The 16,208-nt window shown below is 37.2% G+C and overlaps 1 protein-coding gene across 1 annotated transcript in view; it reads right to left on the reverse strand.

The window, feature by feature from the left end:
* Window positions 1–16,208, reverse strand: part of MED12L (mediator complex subunit 12L) — a 324,782-nt gene that overhangs the window by 10,556 nt on the left and 298,018 nt on the right. Inside the window, exons 39-42 of the mRNA XM_039241007.1 lie at window positions 10,988–11,077; window positions 9,064–9,293; window positions 6,576–6,732; window positions 2,934–3,020 (exon numbers count right to left, since the gene is read on the reverse strand). Coding sequence (XP_039096938.1) covers window positions 2,934–3,020; window positions 6,576–6,732; window positions 9,064–9,293; window positions 10,988–11,077 — 564 coding nt within the window. The remainder of the gene's footprint in view (window positions 1–2,933; window positions 3,021–6,575; window positions 6,733–9,063; window positions 9,294–10,987; window positions 11,078–16,208) is intronic.

Raw genomic sequence — 16,208 nt, forward strand, 5'->3', positions numbered from 1 at the left:
TCAGAACTATGAATGAGTCAGAGCTGGCTTCTCTTCAACAGCCAGCTTACTGCCTGGCCTCCAGCAAAGGAACAACGTAAAATTTTAAGAAATACAATTTTTTTCTTAATACTGTTGAGGCTTTGTGCTATTGCTGTTCTGAAGATATATAATTAGAGGTAACTTTATTCCTGTGCTTCTATTTCACTTATTGTGTGAAAACCAAAAAGAAAAAAAAGAGTAATAGAATATATATCAAAATATTCCTAGCAGCATTCCTGTTGAAATTGGAAACAATGTCAATGTTTGGCAGTAGGTGGGGTGTTAAGCAAATAATACCGGAAGAATATAGCTGACTGACTTCACAGCAATATAAAATCACAAACATGTAGACTATGTTAATAAACTTAAAAGCATAAGTATACTGAAAAAAAATTACAATAATGTAAAACTCCAAGTTCGTTGCCTATCCCTTTAAAACTTCTAATTCTGAAGTCTGTAACTCTACGTGATATTTTAAATTTCTTAGCCTATCCTGACTTATGACATATACAGTATTTCGGCATGTGTACAAATAATAAATGTGTACAAATTCTAGATTAGAATATAGTGCTCTAAATATAAGACAGTGTGCTTCCAAGAGAGCTTTTAAAAAAGACTTCGGCTCAAAAGAAAAAAAAAAAAAGGCTGTAAAAAGCTTGCTGTGGATTTTACTATCCATGAAGACTGTTATGATAAAGTTTTTTTGTTTCTCTGGAATTACTTCACTAGAACACAGTGGCCATGTTTTGACTAATCTGCTCAATCCCTAGGATGTATTTATCTTAAGCTAGTGAGTGAAATATAACCTACTACATGAAAAACTTCAATGCTGTCTCCTTAGAGGTCGAAACTGAATAAATTTGAAATGTATTCTTTACACATAATAAATTTATTAAATATTTATGGAACTATTAGATGAGTAGAAAAGATATTAAATTCCCTTTTAGTAGATAGCTTTAATTCTAGTGGAACATGGGGATAAAGTCTCTTCTCAACTCTGTAAAAGCTGGTCCTCTGCTTTAAATTATAATTAGGAAGTTTTAAGACAATTTCCACTCAGCCCTATAAATTTAACTTTGTGACAGAATCAAAAAAAATTTTTTTACCCTACCCAAAATAATCATTACATTTCAGGCACTTGATATCAATATCCATTTATGTTTATATAACACAATTCTCTAAGAATAAAAAAATGTTATGCATTTAATTTTATATAGTTCCTACGTGCTACATTATACACCAACTAAAACAGTGTTTAATAATAGGTGGATGAAAGGCCAAAAAGAAAGGGTAATAAATATGTTGTTATCTGCTTAATTGTAGGTGTCAATCTGACTCAAGCTTTTTGTCGAAATTATGAAGTATTTTATAAGGACATGTGACCACAAATTAAAGCAATATTTTTGAAAAGTAAATCTCACGGTCTTAGGATGACAGTTGTGCATCTGTGTGATTAAATACATGTATTTTAAATATGCGGAAAAAATACAGAGATTAAATATAAATAAATTTAAATATATAGATTTAATATAAGATTGTATTATTTGTGAGCTGTATATTGCATATATGTTTATTTACATATATAGGAATCCAATGATAAAACAACTAAAAATGGGCACTATCATACTGTTATATATTCAAAAGGCACTGAAGCAGCTCCACACTTAATGTTTGCTTCTCTGGTACACTAGGTACTATGCAATCATTTCCTTATTAGCAATGACTAGCCACAGAAGTTTTAATTCTTAAATTAATGGGTTCCTTATAATTGTCAATTAAGTGTTCACTTCTGAATATGCATGAAATCTCTGAAAAGCTCTATTATAGTTAACTTTCCCAGTTCTTTACAGCAGCCTCTGTGGCTCATGTGAGCATTAGAGCATAAGAAGTCTTTGTTTTAAATTATAAAGAAATAAAGGTTAAAAATTTGCCAGGTAAAACATCAAATATCCCAAACACTCAACATGATATAACTTGCAGATGTTATCATTTATTTCTTGGTGTTCGGTCAAAATATGATCAGAATGTTTTGTTGTATTTAGAAACATAAGATAGGGCTACTTTAAGCTTTTTTACTGTCTGATACAGGAAGATACCCGGTAGAGAGTGAATTGTTATAGTGGCAAATGCAATTTAATGGCTACCCTATATAACTGCGGAATACTGGGTGAAGTAGGAGAAGACTTTAAACTTTCCCCAGTAGCTGCAGATTTTAAAATCAAAGTGTCAAATGTTAGGCTTCGTATCTAAACATTTTTTTAAGCTTATTTAATTTTTTTGAGGAAGATAGAGAATGGGGGAGGGACAAAAGGCAGGGGAGAGACTTCCAAGCAGGCTCCATACTGTCAGTGTAGAGCCTGACGCAGGGTTCAAATTCATGAACCGTAAGATCATGACCTGAGCTGAAACCAAGAGCCAGACGCTTAACCACCTGAGCCACCCAGAAAACACAGATGCTATGCAATGAACATTCCAAATCTGACTTGCAAAACTAAAGAAGTGAATTATGAGATTAGGTATTACATGAAAATCTTAGAGAAAGTACCAGGCTGAAATCAAAGTTTATTTATATTAATAAAGATAATACTTTAGAAAGTAAGATAACCTTGTAATAGATATAGCAAATTATCATCTTAATATTGTTAGAAAAAAATTGCTGACTCAACATAAATATTTTAGTCCATGGAAAAGTCTGAAAAAATTTGAAAAGGAAAAACGGTGTAACTTACTGATCCCTGAATATTACCTGTACTTTTCTGGGAAAACAAACATACTACTATGATAAAGTTCCAGGGAACATTTTTAGGGTTTATTTAGGCTACTTCAATTCTTACCAGTCTTATGGGACAGAAAAAATGCAACCTGCCTGGAAAGAAAACACCACATATTTGGTTCCACACACTAGGCCTTACCAAAGGCTGCTGGGGCTGCATCGCTTGGAGACCGAGGGTCTGACTCTGGGGCTGCGGAGGCTGCTGGGGCTGGAGGGGCTGCTGCATCTGGAAAGAAACACAAAGAATTATACACTTACACAGAGGGGTTAATATATTCCAATCTCTTCCCTCTCTCATATACCTTTTATCTAATTATCTTGTTGCAACAAAAATGATATACACCTGCCTCCTGCAACTTTGTCTTAACAAACATTGTTCAGTTTTAAGGGCAAGACCTAAATCTGCTCCCTCTATAGCCTTCTTGGAGGAGTATAACCCCAAGGATCTTTTCTTTTGGTAGAGACATGCTGCCCTCTGCTGCCCAAGGACATCCTGCACACGTACTGTTTTGACGCCTTTCAGGTCATCTGCCTTGCACATACTTTATCCTATCTTAATACCAGCAGGTTAGACAAGGACTAGTCAGTAATTATCTCTTTAGTCCCTATGACATCTGGACAAATTCTTGTAGTTTTTTTAAAAAGGAAAATGTAGACCTCTCAAAGAAAGGAAGACAGGAAGAGGAGGGGAAAGAAGAGTAATTCTTAAGAGATTACAAATTTTTTTGGTTGGGAAGCCCCTGGGTGGCTTAGTGGGTTAAGTGATTTTGGCTTGGGTCATGATCTTGCAACTTGGGAGTTCAAGCCAGGCTTTGGGCACTGCACTGCAGCACAGAGCCTGCTTGGGATTCTCTTACCCTCTCTCTGCTTCTCCCCTGCTCTCACTCTCTCTTAAAATAAATAAACACACTTAAAAAGGTTTTTTTTTTTTTTTTTTTTTTTTTGAGAGAGAGAGAGAGAGAAAGAGAGAGAGAGTGCAAGTGAACAAGGGGCAGAGAGAGAGACACGGCCAGATAGAATCTTTCAAGGGGCAGAGGGAGGGAAAGAGGCAAAGGAAGGGAGGAAGGGGAGAGAGGGAAGGGAGGAGGGAGAAGAGGGGAGGGAAAGAAAGAGAGAAAGAGAGAGAGAGAGAGACGTGGGGCTCATCCCAAGTGGGGCACAAGGTCACCCAATGTGAACTGGAACTCATGAACTCTAAGATCACGACCTGAGCCAAAGTCAGATGCTTTTAACCGAATGAGCCACCCAGGCATCCAGGAAAAAAAAAAAATTTTAAAGGAAGATGTATATGTGAGACATTCTGGCATAAATTACTAGCATAAAGACAAATTGTGTCAGTGACCAAGTTGGCTTAAATAAATAGCTCTTGGAAAACATTTCCAAGTAAGTCACAGAAGAAACACAGACTCCACATCCCCTCCGTGGGACACAGAGGAGAGGAAAATATTAATAGGTGGTTTGTCTCAGTGCCCTTCAAAGTTTCCTCCAGCCAGACACTTCATCTTGATGACAATACTGCTGGACTTCTTTTGATCCTCTGCATTTCCAACTTGGTGGACATACTATTCTCCAAATTATCTTTAGGGTGAGGTAATAAACATCTATTACTAGAGGGTATTTCCCACTACGTGCCAATACTTATGGGTGTGAAATCCTACCAGGGCGTCTAGGCAGGGTTACTCCCAATGCAAGTGGGACCAGATTCAGGATGATTATAATATAAAGCCAATTCTCCATTTGGCTCTCTGTGAAATCTTTCAAGAAAAACCAACCCAACTTCATAATTATTAATTAGTGCCTTTATGGAGGTAGTCAGTCAGTCACCATGAAAAAAGTATAATCCTGATGCAAAAGCAAATCCCTTTTCTTTATTTCCAGGGAATTAGTGGTGATGAAAAAATTACCAGAAGGAGATATTATGCTAATTAGTATTTAAAAAGCATATATTAACTAGTAAAAAAAAAAAAAAAGGCTTTGAAAAACTGTAGCCTTGAAAAGCAATGTAAGACAGGAAGCAGTAAATAATGTACCAACTTTCCTCAATGATTTGGAAGTGAGAAATTTAAAACCGAGGGAAATATAAATATAAATATCAGTCTTAAAAGTTCTGAAAATATATCCTCAGAACCTGAGACAAAATTATTTAAGAAACTATCACTATGACTATTCAAAATAATATTACCAAGTGAGTGCTTTCTTTATATTTTCTTACTAAACTCTTACTACACATTAAAGAGGTAGGTGCTATAATTATTCCCATTTACGTACGACAAAACTGAGGATTAGAGATCCTCTCATGTAGGAGATAACTATACAGTAAGCGAGACTGCCATTTGTAGGCCACACTCTCCCTAAACCAATTATCATTTGTTATCAATTTTATGATATAACTTTTTCTTCACGTTTGAACCAGTAAAAGTTGGGATGCAACTAACAGCACTGTATAACTCATCAACATTTCAGAATCATAAAACCCATTTTTCTGGAGGATGTGTGATGGCTTCTGCCTATCACCTGGGGGGTACTGTCAACCAGAACTTTTGGGATCATATCGAATTCAGACCTCAAACCCACTTGAACTTGTGGTTCAAATTCTCAGGGGAGATTTTTGTTTTACCCTTCTGTCTAACCAGTGTCAAGGTTGAGACATGTGCAGAACTTTACCGTCCCTTTCTATATGACAGGTTACTGGGCTCATTCCAAGAGTATAGCTTTGGGTACCCCAGTTCTACTAGACACCCCATCACTGGTGGTGTTTTTTCTTTCTTTCTTTCTTTTTTTTTAATGTTTTATTTATTTCTAGGAGAGAGAGAGAGAGAGAGAGAGAGAGAGAGAGACAGCGTGAGCAGGGGAGGGTCAGAGAGAGAGGGAGTCACAGACTGAAACAGGCTCCAGGCTCCGAGCTGGCAGTCAGCACAGAGACTGACGCGGGGCTCGAACCCACGAACCGCGAGATCATGACCTAAGCGAAAGTCGAACGCCTAGCCGACTAAGCCACCCAGGCGCCCCTCTTTCTTTCTTAATAACATGAAACGTCAGCGCATCTCAAGGTGAATTACTGATAGGAGTCCACTGTACAGACTCATCAGACAATATCCAATCCAACATCATGGGACAAACTTGCCAATAATGAAGACACATGGAAGAGGTAAATATAAATAACCTTTATTTCCTAAATGAGTAAGTTAGAAACAGGAATGTGTCGAGGGAGGCACACTTTATCTAAGGTACTTAAATATTTCTATCAAATAAAAGGAGGATAGCTCACTGGAGTCTACAGAGACCATATGAAATATCCCTCTGAAATATCCTAGCTATGAAACTCCAACTTCACAGCTTAATCAGACTTACAATGTCAGAGACAGTTTTTTGGATTATAGACCCCGCCTGGAATCCGAGGAAAGCTCTGGACAGCTCAATCTTACTTCTCCCCGCCCCCAGAACACATAAAAGAAACTGCCTTCAATTTGCATGGCCTGTAGCTAAACAGAGAGAGGGGAAGCTGACACTCAGACTGTTAGGAAAAAGGCAGCCAGTTACGCTGTCTCAAACCTTTATGAGAGGGGAGGGACATCTTGCAAAATGTACCCTCCAGCCCATAACCTGGAAAAGCACAGAGGAAGGAAGACCCCTGCCGCGTCGGGACTAAATCACACCAGGTTAGCTCCCAGTGTCAACCACACGGGGTTCCTGGGGACTTGGTGATTAAAGTCTCAGTGCCTCGTATGTCTTAAGACTGCTGAGGACCCCTCACACACTGCCCCCGTCCCCAGCGGCAAACCTGGAGGAGTCTTTGCTGCTGTCGAACCTGCGGCTGTCTGGGTCTCATCGGGTCCTGAGGCAGGAGCACCGACGGGAGGTTTGGATGAGTGGGAGTGAGCACTGCATCGATTCCGCCACCTACCAGAGGGCTCTGCTGAAGGGACTGATGATTGAGTCTGGCAAAAAATAGCACAACCTGGGTTCACACCCATGCATACTATCGTATTTTTAATCAGTGCCACTGGCACATTACACACATCCACAAAGAAACCACCATGTTCAGTATCCACCTGTACACTTCGCATGCAATGGAGACCAGGGATTAAGATCACCGAGATTCCCAGAGATAGATGGAATCACTTGACAAAGGACAGCAAGTACGCCTACTACTTAAGGGAAAAATGCAATTGTATATAAATTACTTTTTAAAAATATTTTCATGGTTTTTATTAAGTAACACTAATTGAACATTTACTCTGGAAAAGTCACAGTGTAAGAGTCTGAAATGTATTATTTCATTTCCCTCCCACAGAAGAAGCCCTTTAAGGTCAGCAGTTTTATTATCCCCATTTTATTAAAAACTTTCAATTGAAAGATAGTTGACATTTATTTTGGTACCACATATTCAACAATTCTATACATTATTAAATGGTCACCACAATAAGTATAGCTATCATCTGTCACTAAAGTTATTATTATATTATTGACTATATTCCCTATACTATACTTTTCATCCCTATATCTTTTTTATAACTAGACATCTGTACATCTTAATACCCTTCATTTATTTTGCCCATTCCTCTGCTCTTTTCCTTTTGTCTTTCTCTGACTTACTTCAATTAGTATTATACTTTCTAAATCTATCCTTGTTGTCACAAATGGCAAGACATTTGTGTCATTCTTCTTTATGGCTGAGTAATATTCCATTGTCTATACACACATTTTCTTTGTCCATTCATCTACTGATGGACACTTGGATAGTTTCCATAGTTTGGCTACTGTTAAATAATGCTTCAATAAACATAGAGGTACATGTATCTTTTTGAATTAATGTTTCTGTTTTCTTTGGAATACCCAGAAATGAAACTACTGCATCACATGGTTTTTCTTTTTTCCTTTTTTTTTTTTTTTTTTTTGAGGAACCTTCATATGGTTTTCCTTAGTGGGTGCACCAATTCACATTCCCACCAACAGGGCACAAGAATTCGCTTTTCCTCCACATTCCTGCCAACACTTGTTATTTCTTGTCTTTTTCATACTAGTCATTCTGAGTGGTGAGAGGTAATTCAATGAAAAGATTTCCATTTTATTATCCTAGTTTTTTTAAAAAAATGAGAAAACAGAGAGCTAGAGAAGTGATTCCCCAAAGTTATTCAGACAGTAAATAGCACAGGTGGGATTTGAACCCAGAACTGCTGAGCTCTAACGTTCAAGTTGATAGGTAATACACTCTGCTGCCACTTACTAGAAAAATAATAAATACAATGAATGTTTTTCCAAATTTATTTGCCCAAATGTGCCACGCCAATGTTCTAAGCACTAACTACTTGGTGTTGACATAAAGCCACTGATTTTAAAACACAGAAGCTAAGCTGCTGTCTACTATTAGTGCAGAATTTGGCATGAAACTTAATTCTTTTAGACGAATGCCATCCGACAGAACTTTTCATGGTGCCTGAAATGCTTTACATGTGTGCTGTCCAATGAGATAGCTACTGGCCTCCAGGACCAGCTACATGACTTCTGGGTCTCAGTGTGAAACAAAAACACAGAGCTCCTTGACCAAAACCTAGTAGGATTAAGCCCAGGGGCCTTCTATACACAGCACCCTGTATGACTGCACAGGGCACACTTTCAAAATTGGCTCTGCTTAGCCTCACGTGGCCAAAGAACACTTCAAATGTGACAAGTGTGACTGAGAAATCAAACTTTTAATTTAACTTTGATTAGTCTAAACTTAAATAGCCATGCATGGCTGGTGGCCACCATGCACTGTGTCTACGGGATCCATGTCCAGAGAACGGAGAAAGAGTCTTTCACCATCCTGTTTTGCCAACCGTACCTGAGCAGAAAAGGTGGAAACAAAATAACACAACTCTTACAGGCACCATGCACAATGAGTATTCCCATCAGAGACTTTATGGCTCCAAAGCATCCTAGCCAGGCAGTGCTAACAATCATTACCAATTTTTTCATCGTAAGATATTGTTAGCCAAAAATCTCTTTAAAAGAGCAAAAACACTGGAGATAATATATTTGCAGCAACTCAAATATTATATCCATACTATGGCAGATGTGAGTTAAACTACAGGGGCTTTGAATGAAACAAACAAGATGAGGCATCGATGATACTGATCCTCTATCTGGATGCTACTAAAACTGAGATGACACAATGCACATTATATGCAAATATGCAAGCTCATCAAAACAACGTAAAGCATCGTGCCCTCGACAATGCATAACAAAGACAAGAATTTTTCTGAAATCATTATTTCCACACGTATCACCTTTGAGAGGCGGTCAAGGGCTGCAGGTATGGTGACGCCTGCTGCTGAACATAGCCACTGGGCTGCTGCTGCATCTGTCTGAGTCTTTCCATTAGCGCCGGGTTGGAATGTGTGGCTGGATAGGTCCTGGAGTTATAGCTGGGAGACAGGACCACGCCACCAGCCTGCTGCTGCGGGGTCTGCTGCAAAGGCATCTGTGTTCCATACATCGTATAGCCCTGGGGCATGGTCTGCAGGTGTGGGCACAAGGAGTAAAGTCAATGTTTCACTTAGCACCAAATTTGCCGTCACTAAGTCATATGAGGCAAAAACCAACCCAGGAGGAGCTCCCTGAAAATCACTGTTCTCTAAAGCTCTTATATAACTCAACAGATGAGGAGAACTACTCTGGAAGCAAGAAAGCTATAGAATGAACTAGCTGGATAATGACTCACCAGAAATTTCAATTAAAATTAAAAATGAGTCCTCATCTGGGCAAGAGATCAGTTTTAGAATCAGGTGCTTATTTTGAGGGAAGGAAAGATATATTCCTGTATAGAAATTATCAGGCAAGCATCCGAACCTGAAGTACACAGATGACATCAATGTTCAACAGAACCCAAGCATCATTAATTTCATTTTCAAAATTAGAAAGAAAAGCTACCCATGTCCAATGTGGGACTATACCTCCTTGGATCTGATGAATTTGCCTATAGTGACTAACCAAGTACCAAAAACAAAACAAAACAGAACAAAGCAAAACAAAACAAAAACACCAAAAAAACCCACAAAACCCCTAAAAAACAAAAACACAAAAACAAAAACACCCAACCAACCAACACCTTAACCAGAGAGTAAGTGTGTAATTGGGGAATATTCAATATCCTCTAGTCCTGGTTGGACTGTAGCCCTTTTCAGCACTCTAGCAATACCCTGATATTTAACTTTTCTCTTCAATATTAATATATGAGTGACTTTCTCTGAATCTTAACACCTAATGTAAATAAAAAATGTGAGGTTCTGCTGGGTGACTATCTACAATTTATAGAAGGGGAATGCTGATTTAAATAGAAGAAGATTGCTCTTCAATCCTCAAAGAATCACATTCTAGGGTAGTTTGACAGCTCTGACTTGGAAGACACAATAATGAATAATAAACTTCCAGCTGACAGCCTGCATGGATCTGGCCATGGGGCTCAGCACCTCTGAGAGTCAATCTCAGACTGCCTTTCAGCTGTGGACACAGGGTGGAACGTTAGCTCCACTAGCAGTCTTGCCAATATCCCCGGGCTCCCAATTATGAGAGGGACAAAGTAAAAGTATATAGAAGCAGAAACAACAAAATTACTAGAAAAATGTAGCCTAAGAGCTGCATTATGGTAAGGCAAGTCTATCATTTATTGAGCGGCTACTCTGAATCTGGTGCTATGGTGGCCGCACAGTTTGTCTTGAATTCTCACAATGCTCATGTCTATTGGACAAAGAAGGAAACCAAGACCCAGAATAACTTGCACAATGTTACACAGCTAGTCAGGTGCCAGAAATTGTGCCAAGGTCTAATTCCAAGGCCAATTACCTTCTTATTCTACCATGAGTCCTGTGCAAACCTATCTTTCAATATGATAATTCCATCATGAATTGTATCATTATTTAATATAAAATAAATATCCTGGGACTATTAAACATTTCGACATCTACCATCATCGTCAGTAGAGAGATAACATTTTTAATTCAAGAACTTTCTAAAATGTTTTATGCTCTTCAAATCTTTCAATCCCAAGGTTTGCTCATCACGTGATTTTTTTTTTTGAGATGTTAATTCTAATCTATATGCAGAAGTATTACCTTCTAAACCCCATAAGGGAACTATCCTATTTACTTGGTTTCCCACTTCAAATAAACAACATTAAGATCCCAGCAGCATCTACAAGTCAATTGTGGGTACCTGTGCTTGCTGCAGCCCTGGATATTGGGGGAGCTGAGGGGAGGGCCGTGCTTGTGCAGCAAAGAGAGCAGCCTGGTCCCCTGGCGGGCCCTGGAAAACAAAGCCAAGGCGAATTCTTGATCATAACAGCAAGAACTGATTTGCACTCCTGGCTAATAATCCCAATAACCCATGACACCAAATCTTATTAGAGGACTACAGAACTTGGAGATTTCCAAACCACATTAAATAGAACTTCTCTATGTGTAGAGACTATTAAACTTATCATTTCTGCAGAAACTATAGATGACCCCAGCAATAATACATATAAAATTTCAAGCCAAAATAATCTATGGTCTTCTTATCAAAGGCTCTGAAACAGCTTTGCTGTACACCCCAGGACACAAATGCCCCTCTAGGGTGAATGGCATGAAAAGAAAGAGAATACGAGGTACATACAAATGCCACATACAAATTTCACTGCTTTTTAATGAAGTTTCTTCATGGTGACCTACCAATGGCCTATTTAACCATGTGGTCAAGAGATGAATTTGCGTCTCCTATGACTAATCATCAACAGATGATAGTTTGATAGTTTGGGATAACTTTCAATAAAAATTTACAATACATTAACAGCGAATATAACTCTAACCCACTACAATATGAAATAAAACCAATTAACATCTGCTCACCGGTCTTAATTTAATAAATGTTTTGCCCTTTGAAAAATAAATTTATAAAAGCAGCTGTATGTACTTTTTATGTTAGGGTGTCAGAAGCTATTTCATGGAAGCTTGCAGTAATCATCAAGGAAAGAGCTCTAGTTTCCAACCATCTCTAGATATTTTTACAGCACTTACTAATTACACAGAATGGGGTTTATTCCAAAATATTTTACTCTTGTTTTATAGGATAGATGTCCTCATTTTTCAAAAGTGTTAAATTGTAGTTATAGAAATAGAAAACCGTGTAATGTGTTTGGAAAGTAGTCTAGATTTTTCTAGCAGGGAGAAAGGGACAGACATTTAGCTTTAGAGGGTGAACACCAACAGTCACTGAACATCTATTCCCTGCCAGTGACTGGAATTCCTGTTCTCACTGTCAATCTGCAAGGAGGGAGTACCATCCTCACTTATCTTCAGATAGAAGCAGCCAGGCTCAATGAGCTAAAGCAGCTTAGCAAGCTCACTGGGGAGATCCCGAAGAGCTATTATCTGAACTCAGTTAAGTCTGATCCCAAAGGCCAGGGCTCTTTCCGTTAGGACAAGAAGCCTCCATTTGCAATATTAAAAATGGAAATATTCAAATCCTCACTTGGTGCTTATTGTTTAGGGGCATACTGCCTTTAAAACTCACTCCAACAAAAAACCAAGAGGGGAATCTCTATTAAGAATTGCTGCTGAAATACTGAAACCAAATGCATACATGATATGGTAAAATCCTTCCTCTGATCCTCATATAAAATCACTCAAGGGCATTTAAGAAACTTCACCCTTTCCTAAGCTGACTATCTACCATACATGGACCAAATGCAAAATTTCTGAGAGTGCATATAATAAATTCAACAAGAATCTACATTTCCAGAATAGGGTACCATGAAGATATCCTCAGGCTTTAATTCATTAATTTAAGGGGAACCATGTCTATATTTACTTGGATCTAAGGAAAATATCCAAACTCCCTCTATGCAAACACATTCCATGGCAATGCGGCCATCCAGGCCCTACCACTGTCCCCTTCCCAGACTATTTGAAAGGTTTTCGATCTTCCAAACACTATGCCAAGGAGTCATTAAATCAACCACTTCTTTAAATGCCACTCCTCAAATTAGTGCTCCTGGACAGCGCTGTACAAGATCCCTGCAAGATACTATTTTGCTGCTTTGTGGAAGACAAATATTTGCATATTACCATTTTTACAGAAAGGGAGAAAAATGATTTATATGTGAGTTAAATCTTAAGATCCAGAAGTGGCCTACAATTCCCACTTAGAAGGAAACAAGATGTGATCTGTATGTGGTGGCTGCATGCAGATGCATAAAGATGTTTTCCAACTCTTCACTCTTCCTTTGCTCATTGAAGAACCCTATGAAATGGACTATGACATGTGGAGAAAACTAGAATACTAATAAGGGAAATATCTGAGTTACTATGCAACACTTTTATTGACAAGTAACAGTTATGATCATGGACATTTATGAAATATGAATTTAAAACTACTCTATGTAAAAAGAAAAATCACAAAATGAACATTCAAGGAAAAACACTAACTTCTGAAGAAGCAACAAGGGATAAGAAATTTCAAATACAGTTTTTACACTGTAAAATTCATGCACTGTTAATCATTTTTTGCCTAAAGGGAAACTATTAATGGACATACTGTGTACTTCCTACCTCCAATTTTCCCCAGCTTACTACTTAAGTAGATAATAACTGAGATACACAATATCATTTCCTGGAAAAACCAAACACGCTGAGTTGGCCAGGAGTCCCCACATGCACTGTGCACAAAGCTTTATCATTCTGTTTCCTTGAATGAAAAATATCCCTTTCTCTCCCACAAAACTGAAATGCCCTATTTTTGTTTTTTCTCCAAAATAATGCTACAAACATTATGTCAAATAATATGTCAGTTTGTAGAAATAGTTGAATTTGTTAAATAAAGAATAAATAAGGAAAGTTCTTGAGTAATTTGAAAGACTTTACAATGAGCTAACCAAAGGCCATAATGTGGGAATAAGCAATGATAATAAAGACACAGATGTATTAAGTTTCTTAATGTTGACGGGTTAGTTTTGCTCCATTAAATCAAGAAGCGACTATTTACTGTATCATCCAAACAGGGACAGGCCAGGAAAAGAGGTGCAAAGTGGAACCATGCTTGGCAAATTAGGAAATATGGTCACCTTAGTTACACGTAATCCACTTATCTGTTATTTTCTGAAAACTTTCTCAGATTTATTTTAAAACAGTTTCTAGCATGGTGTTGGCCATATAGTAACAGCTCAATAAATACTATGAAGAAAATCTAAGATTCAGTTTAGTTTATCTGTTAAACAGGAGTTCCAGAAGTAAACTGGGAATTATATTTCAGCACATATTAGTTTACCAAGTGCTTTCCAATTGCCCTGTATTTTTTAGCACAAACTTTTGTTTCAAAAATTCAATTTTAATTTTTAGCATCTATCATTCTAATGATTACTTCTTGGTACCTGCATTAATATCTGAAAACTAGTTCAATTTCTCCTTCTTCATTTATTCTGCCTAAGTGAAACAATCAAAGGTAACATTAACGTCATTATTTCCATGTGTGCAAAATAACGTCATTATTCAGGAGGCTGGTTTTTGACAGAATATCTGTGTCTAGCCAGCTGCCATGTGACGTTGAGCACATCACTGGAAGGGAAAATAAGACATGTTTGTGCCCTTGCTCAAGCTCCCATGGCTCAGATACCCAACTTACATGTGCTAAAGGAATAAAGCATAGTTAACTGGGAATTTTGGATAATCACATAAACTCATCTCTACATTGCTACTTGAGAAAAATTCTTACATGTGGTCTCTCTAGTTCCTTTCTATGCCTTTTGCTTCACACTTGCTTCTATACAAGAAACATAAATCTACTGCATTTAAAAAAAAATCCACTTTCTAAAAACTTCTTAAGAAGCTGTGCTATTCAATCTTAATTCATTTTCCTGGACTTTCTAAGAACAAGTCTTCTTTATTGCTTTATTTGTAACTAGATAAGAGGAATATCTGAACTCAAAGAGATGATGACTTAAAGACCTTTTGCATAATTTGAAATAACCTAAATAATTTTAAATGAATGCATCCAGTAACTTTAAAGGTCTTGATAAATCATCATTTTCATTCTTCTGGGTCTTGTTCTCTTCATTTAGCAATTACTCCCCCTTGGTCACCTGGAAAAATGTGAAGACCTCTTTCTGAAACAGTTGATTATGGCTTCTATTAGCAGACAGTAAGAATTACCATCAGCAGTATCTCTGGAACAGGGATTTTTCTATTTACTCAGTTCACTAACAATGAATTTTTGAAATCCCTGTTTTAGTAACTTTTCAAGGGTGTTTCAGTATCTCAGAGAGACAAGTTGTACCTGAAAAACCACAGGCAGATTTTGTGACTTTCTGATGATGCTGATTTAGGGATAATAAGAAGTCAGTGGGTAATGTTTTATGAGTCACCTAGCAAAAAAGGCTTTATTTGTAACTACTTAGTTTGGAAGGCAGAGAGTAATGGTGCCCAAGGCTAAAATAACACATGGTGTGAACCAGAAATTATGGTCATAACATCATACTGGTGTATTTTGATTACAGACCATAGACATGGAGAAAATTCCATAATTATAAGAGGTCCAGTTGACCAGGTATGCTTAATACTTTTATAACGCTTTCATATAAACTATAAGTTGGTTGGAAATCAATTAGCAGTAACATTACTGGCTGGAACAAACTGATTCATTCTAAAATAAACACTTCACACAATAATGAACTTTTACAGTATATTCTATTAATATGCCCATAAATGATGAATATATGATTGGTTTAGTATATACATTAACAACATTCTTCATACTGGAGAATGTTAAAGGAAAATAAGAATGGTGAGAAGAACAGCAAAGATATATACACACACTTCTATTAATTTGAATGAATGTAGAAAGCATTGAACCTGTTGACTTTAAATACTTGACAAACATCTGGTGTCTTAAAAAAAAAAAAAAGTAAAATCAACGATTGATGCAAATTCTACGTGACCCAAATTACATTATCATCTGAACAAAATGTCCAACAGCAAATGTAACTATCTCTTAAAATATTTTTAATTTGATAAAGTTTAATTCAACTTTTTTCAATAAAAACCTCACCTGCTCTCGAAAACTTGACAGAAAAATTGATTCTTTTCAGAATTCTCCAAACACTGCAGAATAGCTATTAAAGAAATTGTCTACATAACAAGTATTTAATAACCTAAATACTTCTAAAGCTTGAATATGCAATTACAGACATTTTCACCAATGTATAGAAAATGTTACCCATTAAAATTGGCACTGAAACAAGTTGACTTACATTCACATCTGAGATGTGTGCTCTTTTTTATTCTAATGCTTCTTGGGTTTATGTTGTGGGTTGGCTACCTGATACAGAAACCTATAAGTAATTTAATGCAAAACATGCATTCTTAGCTAGCCCAGGCAAAGCAGCAGAGGTGAAGTCTTATGACAT

This window comes from Hyaena hyaena, unplaced genomic scaffold, assembly GCF_003009895.1.
Source record: "Hyaena hyaena isolate Hyena2069 unplaced genomic scaffold, ASM300989v1 scaffold_186, whole genome shotgun sequence".
NCBI classification, from domain to species: Eukaryota; Metazoa; Chordata; class Mammalia; order Carnivora; family Hyaenidae; genus Hyaena; species Hyaena hyaena.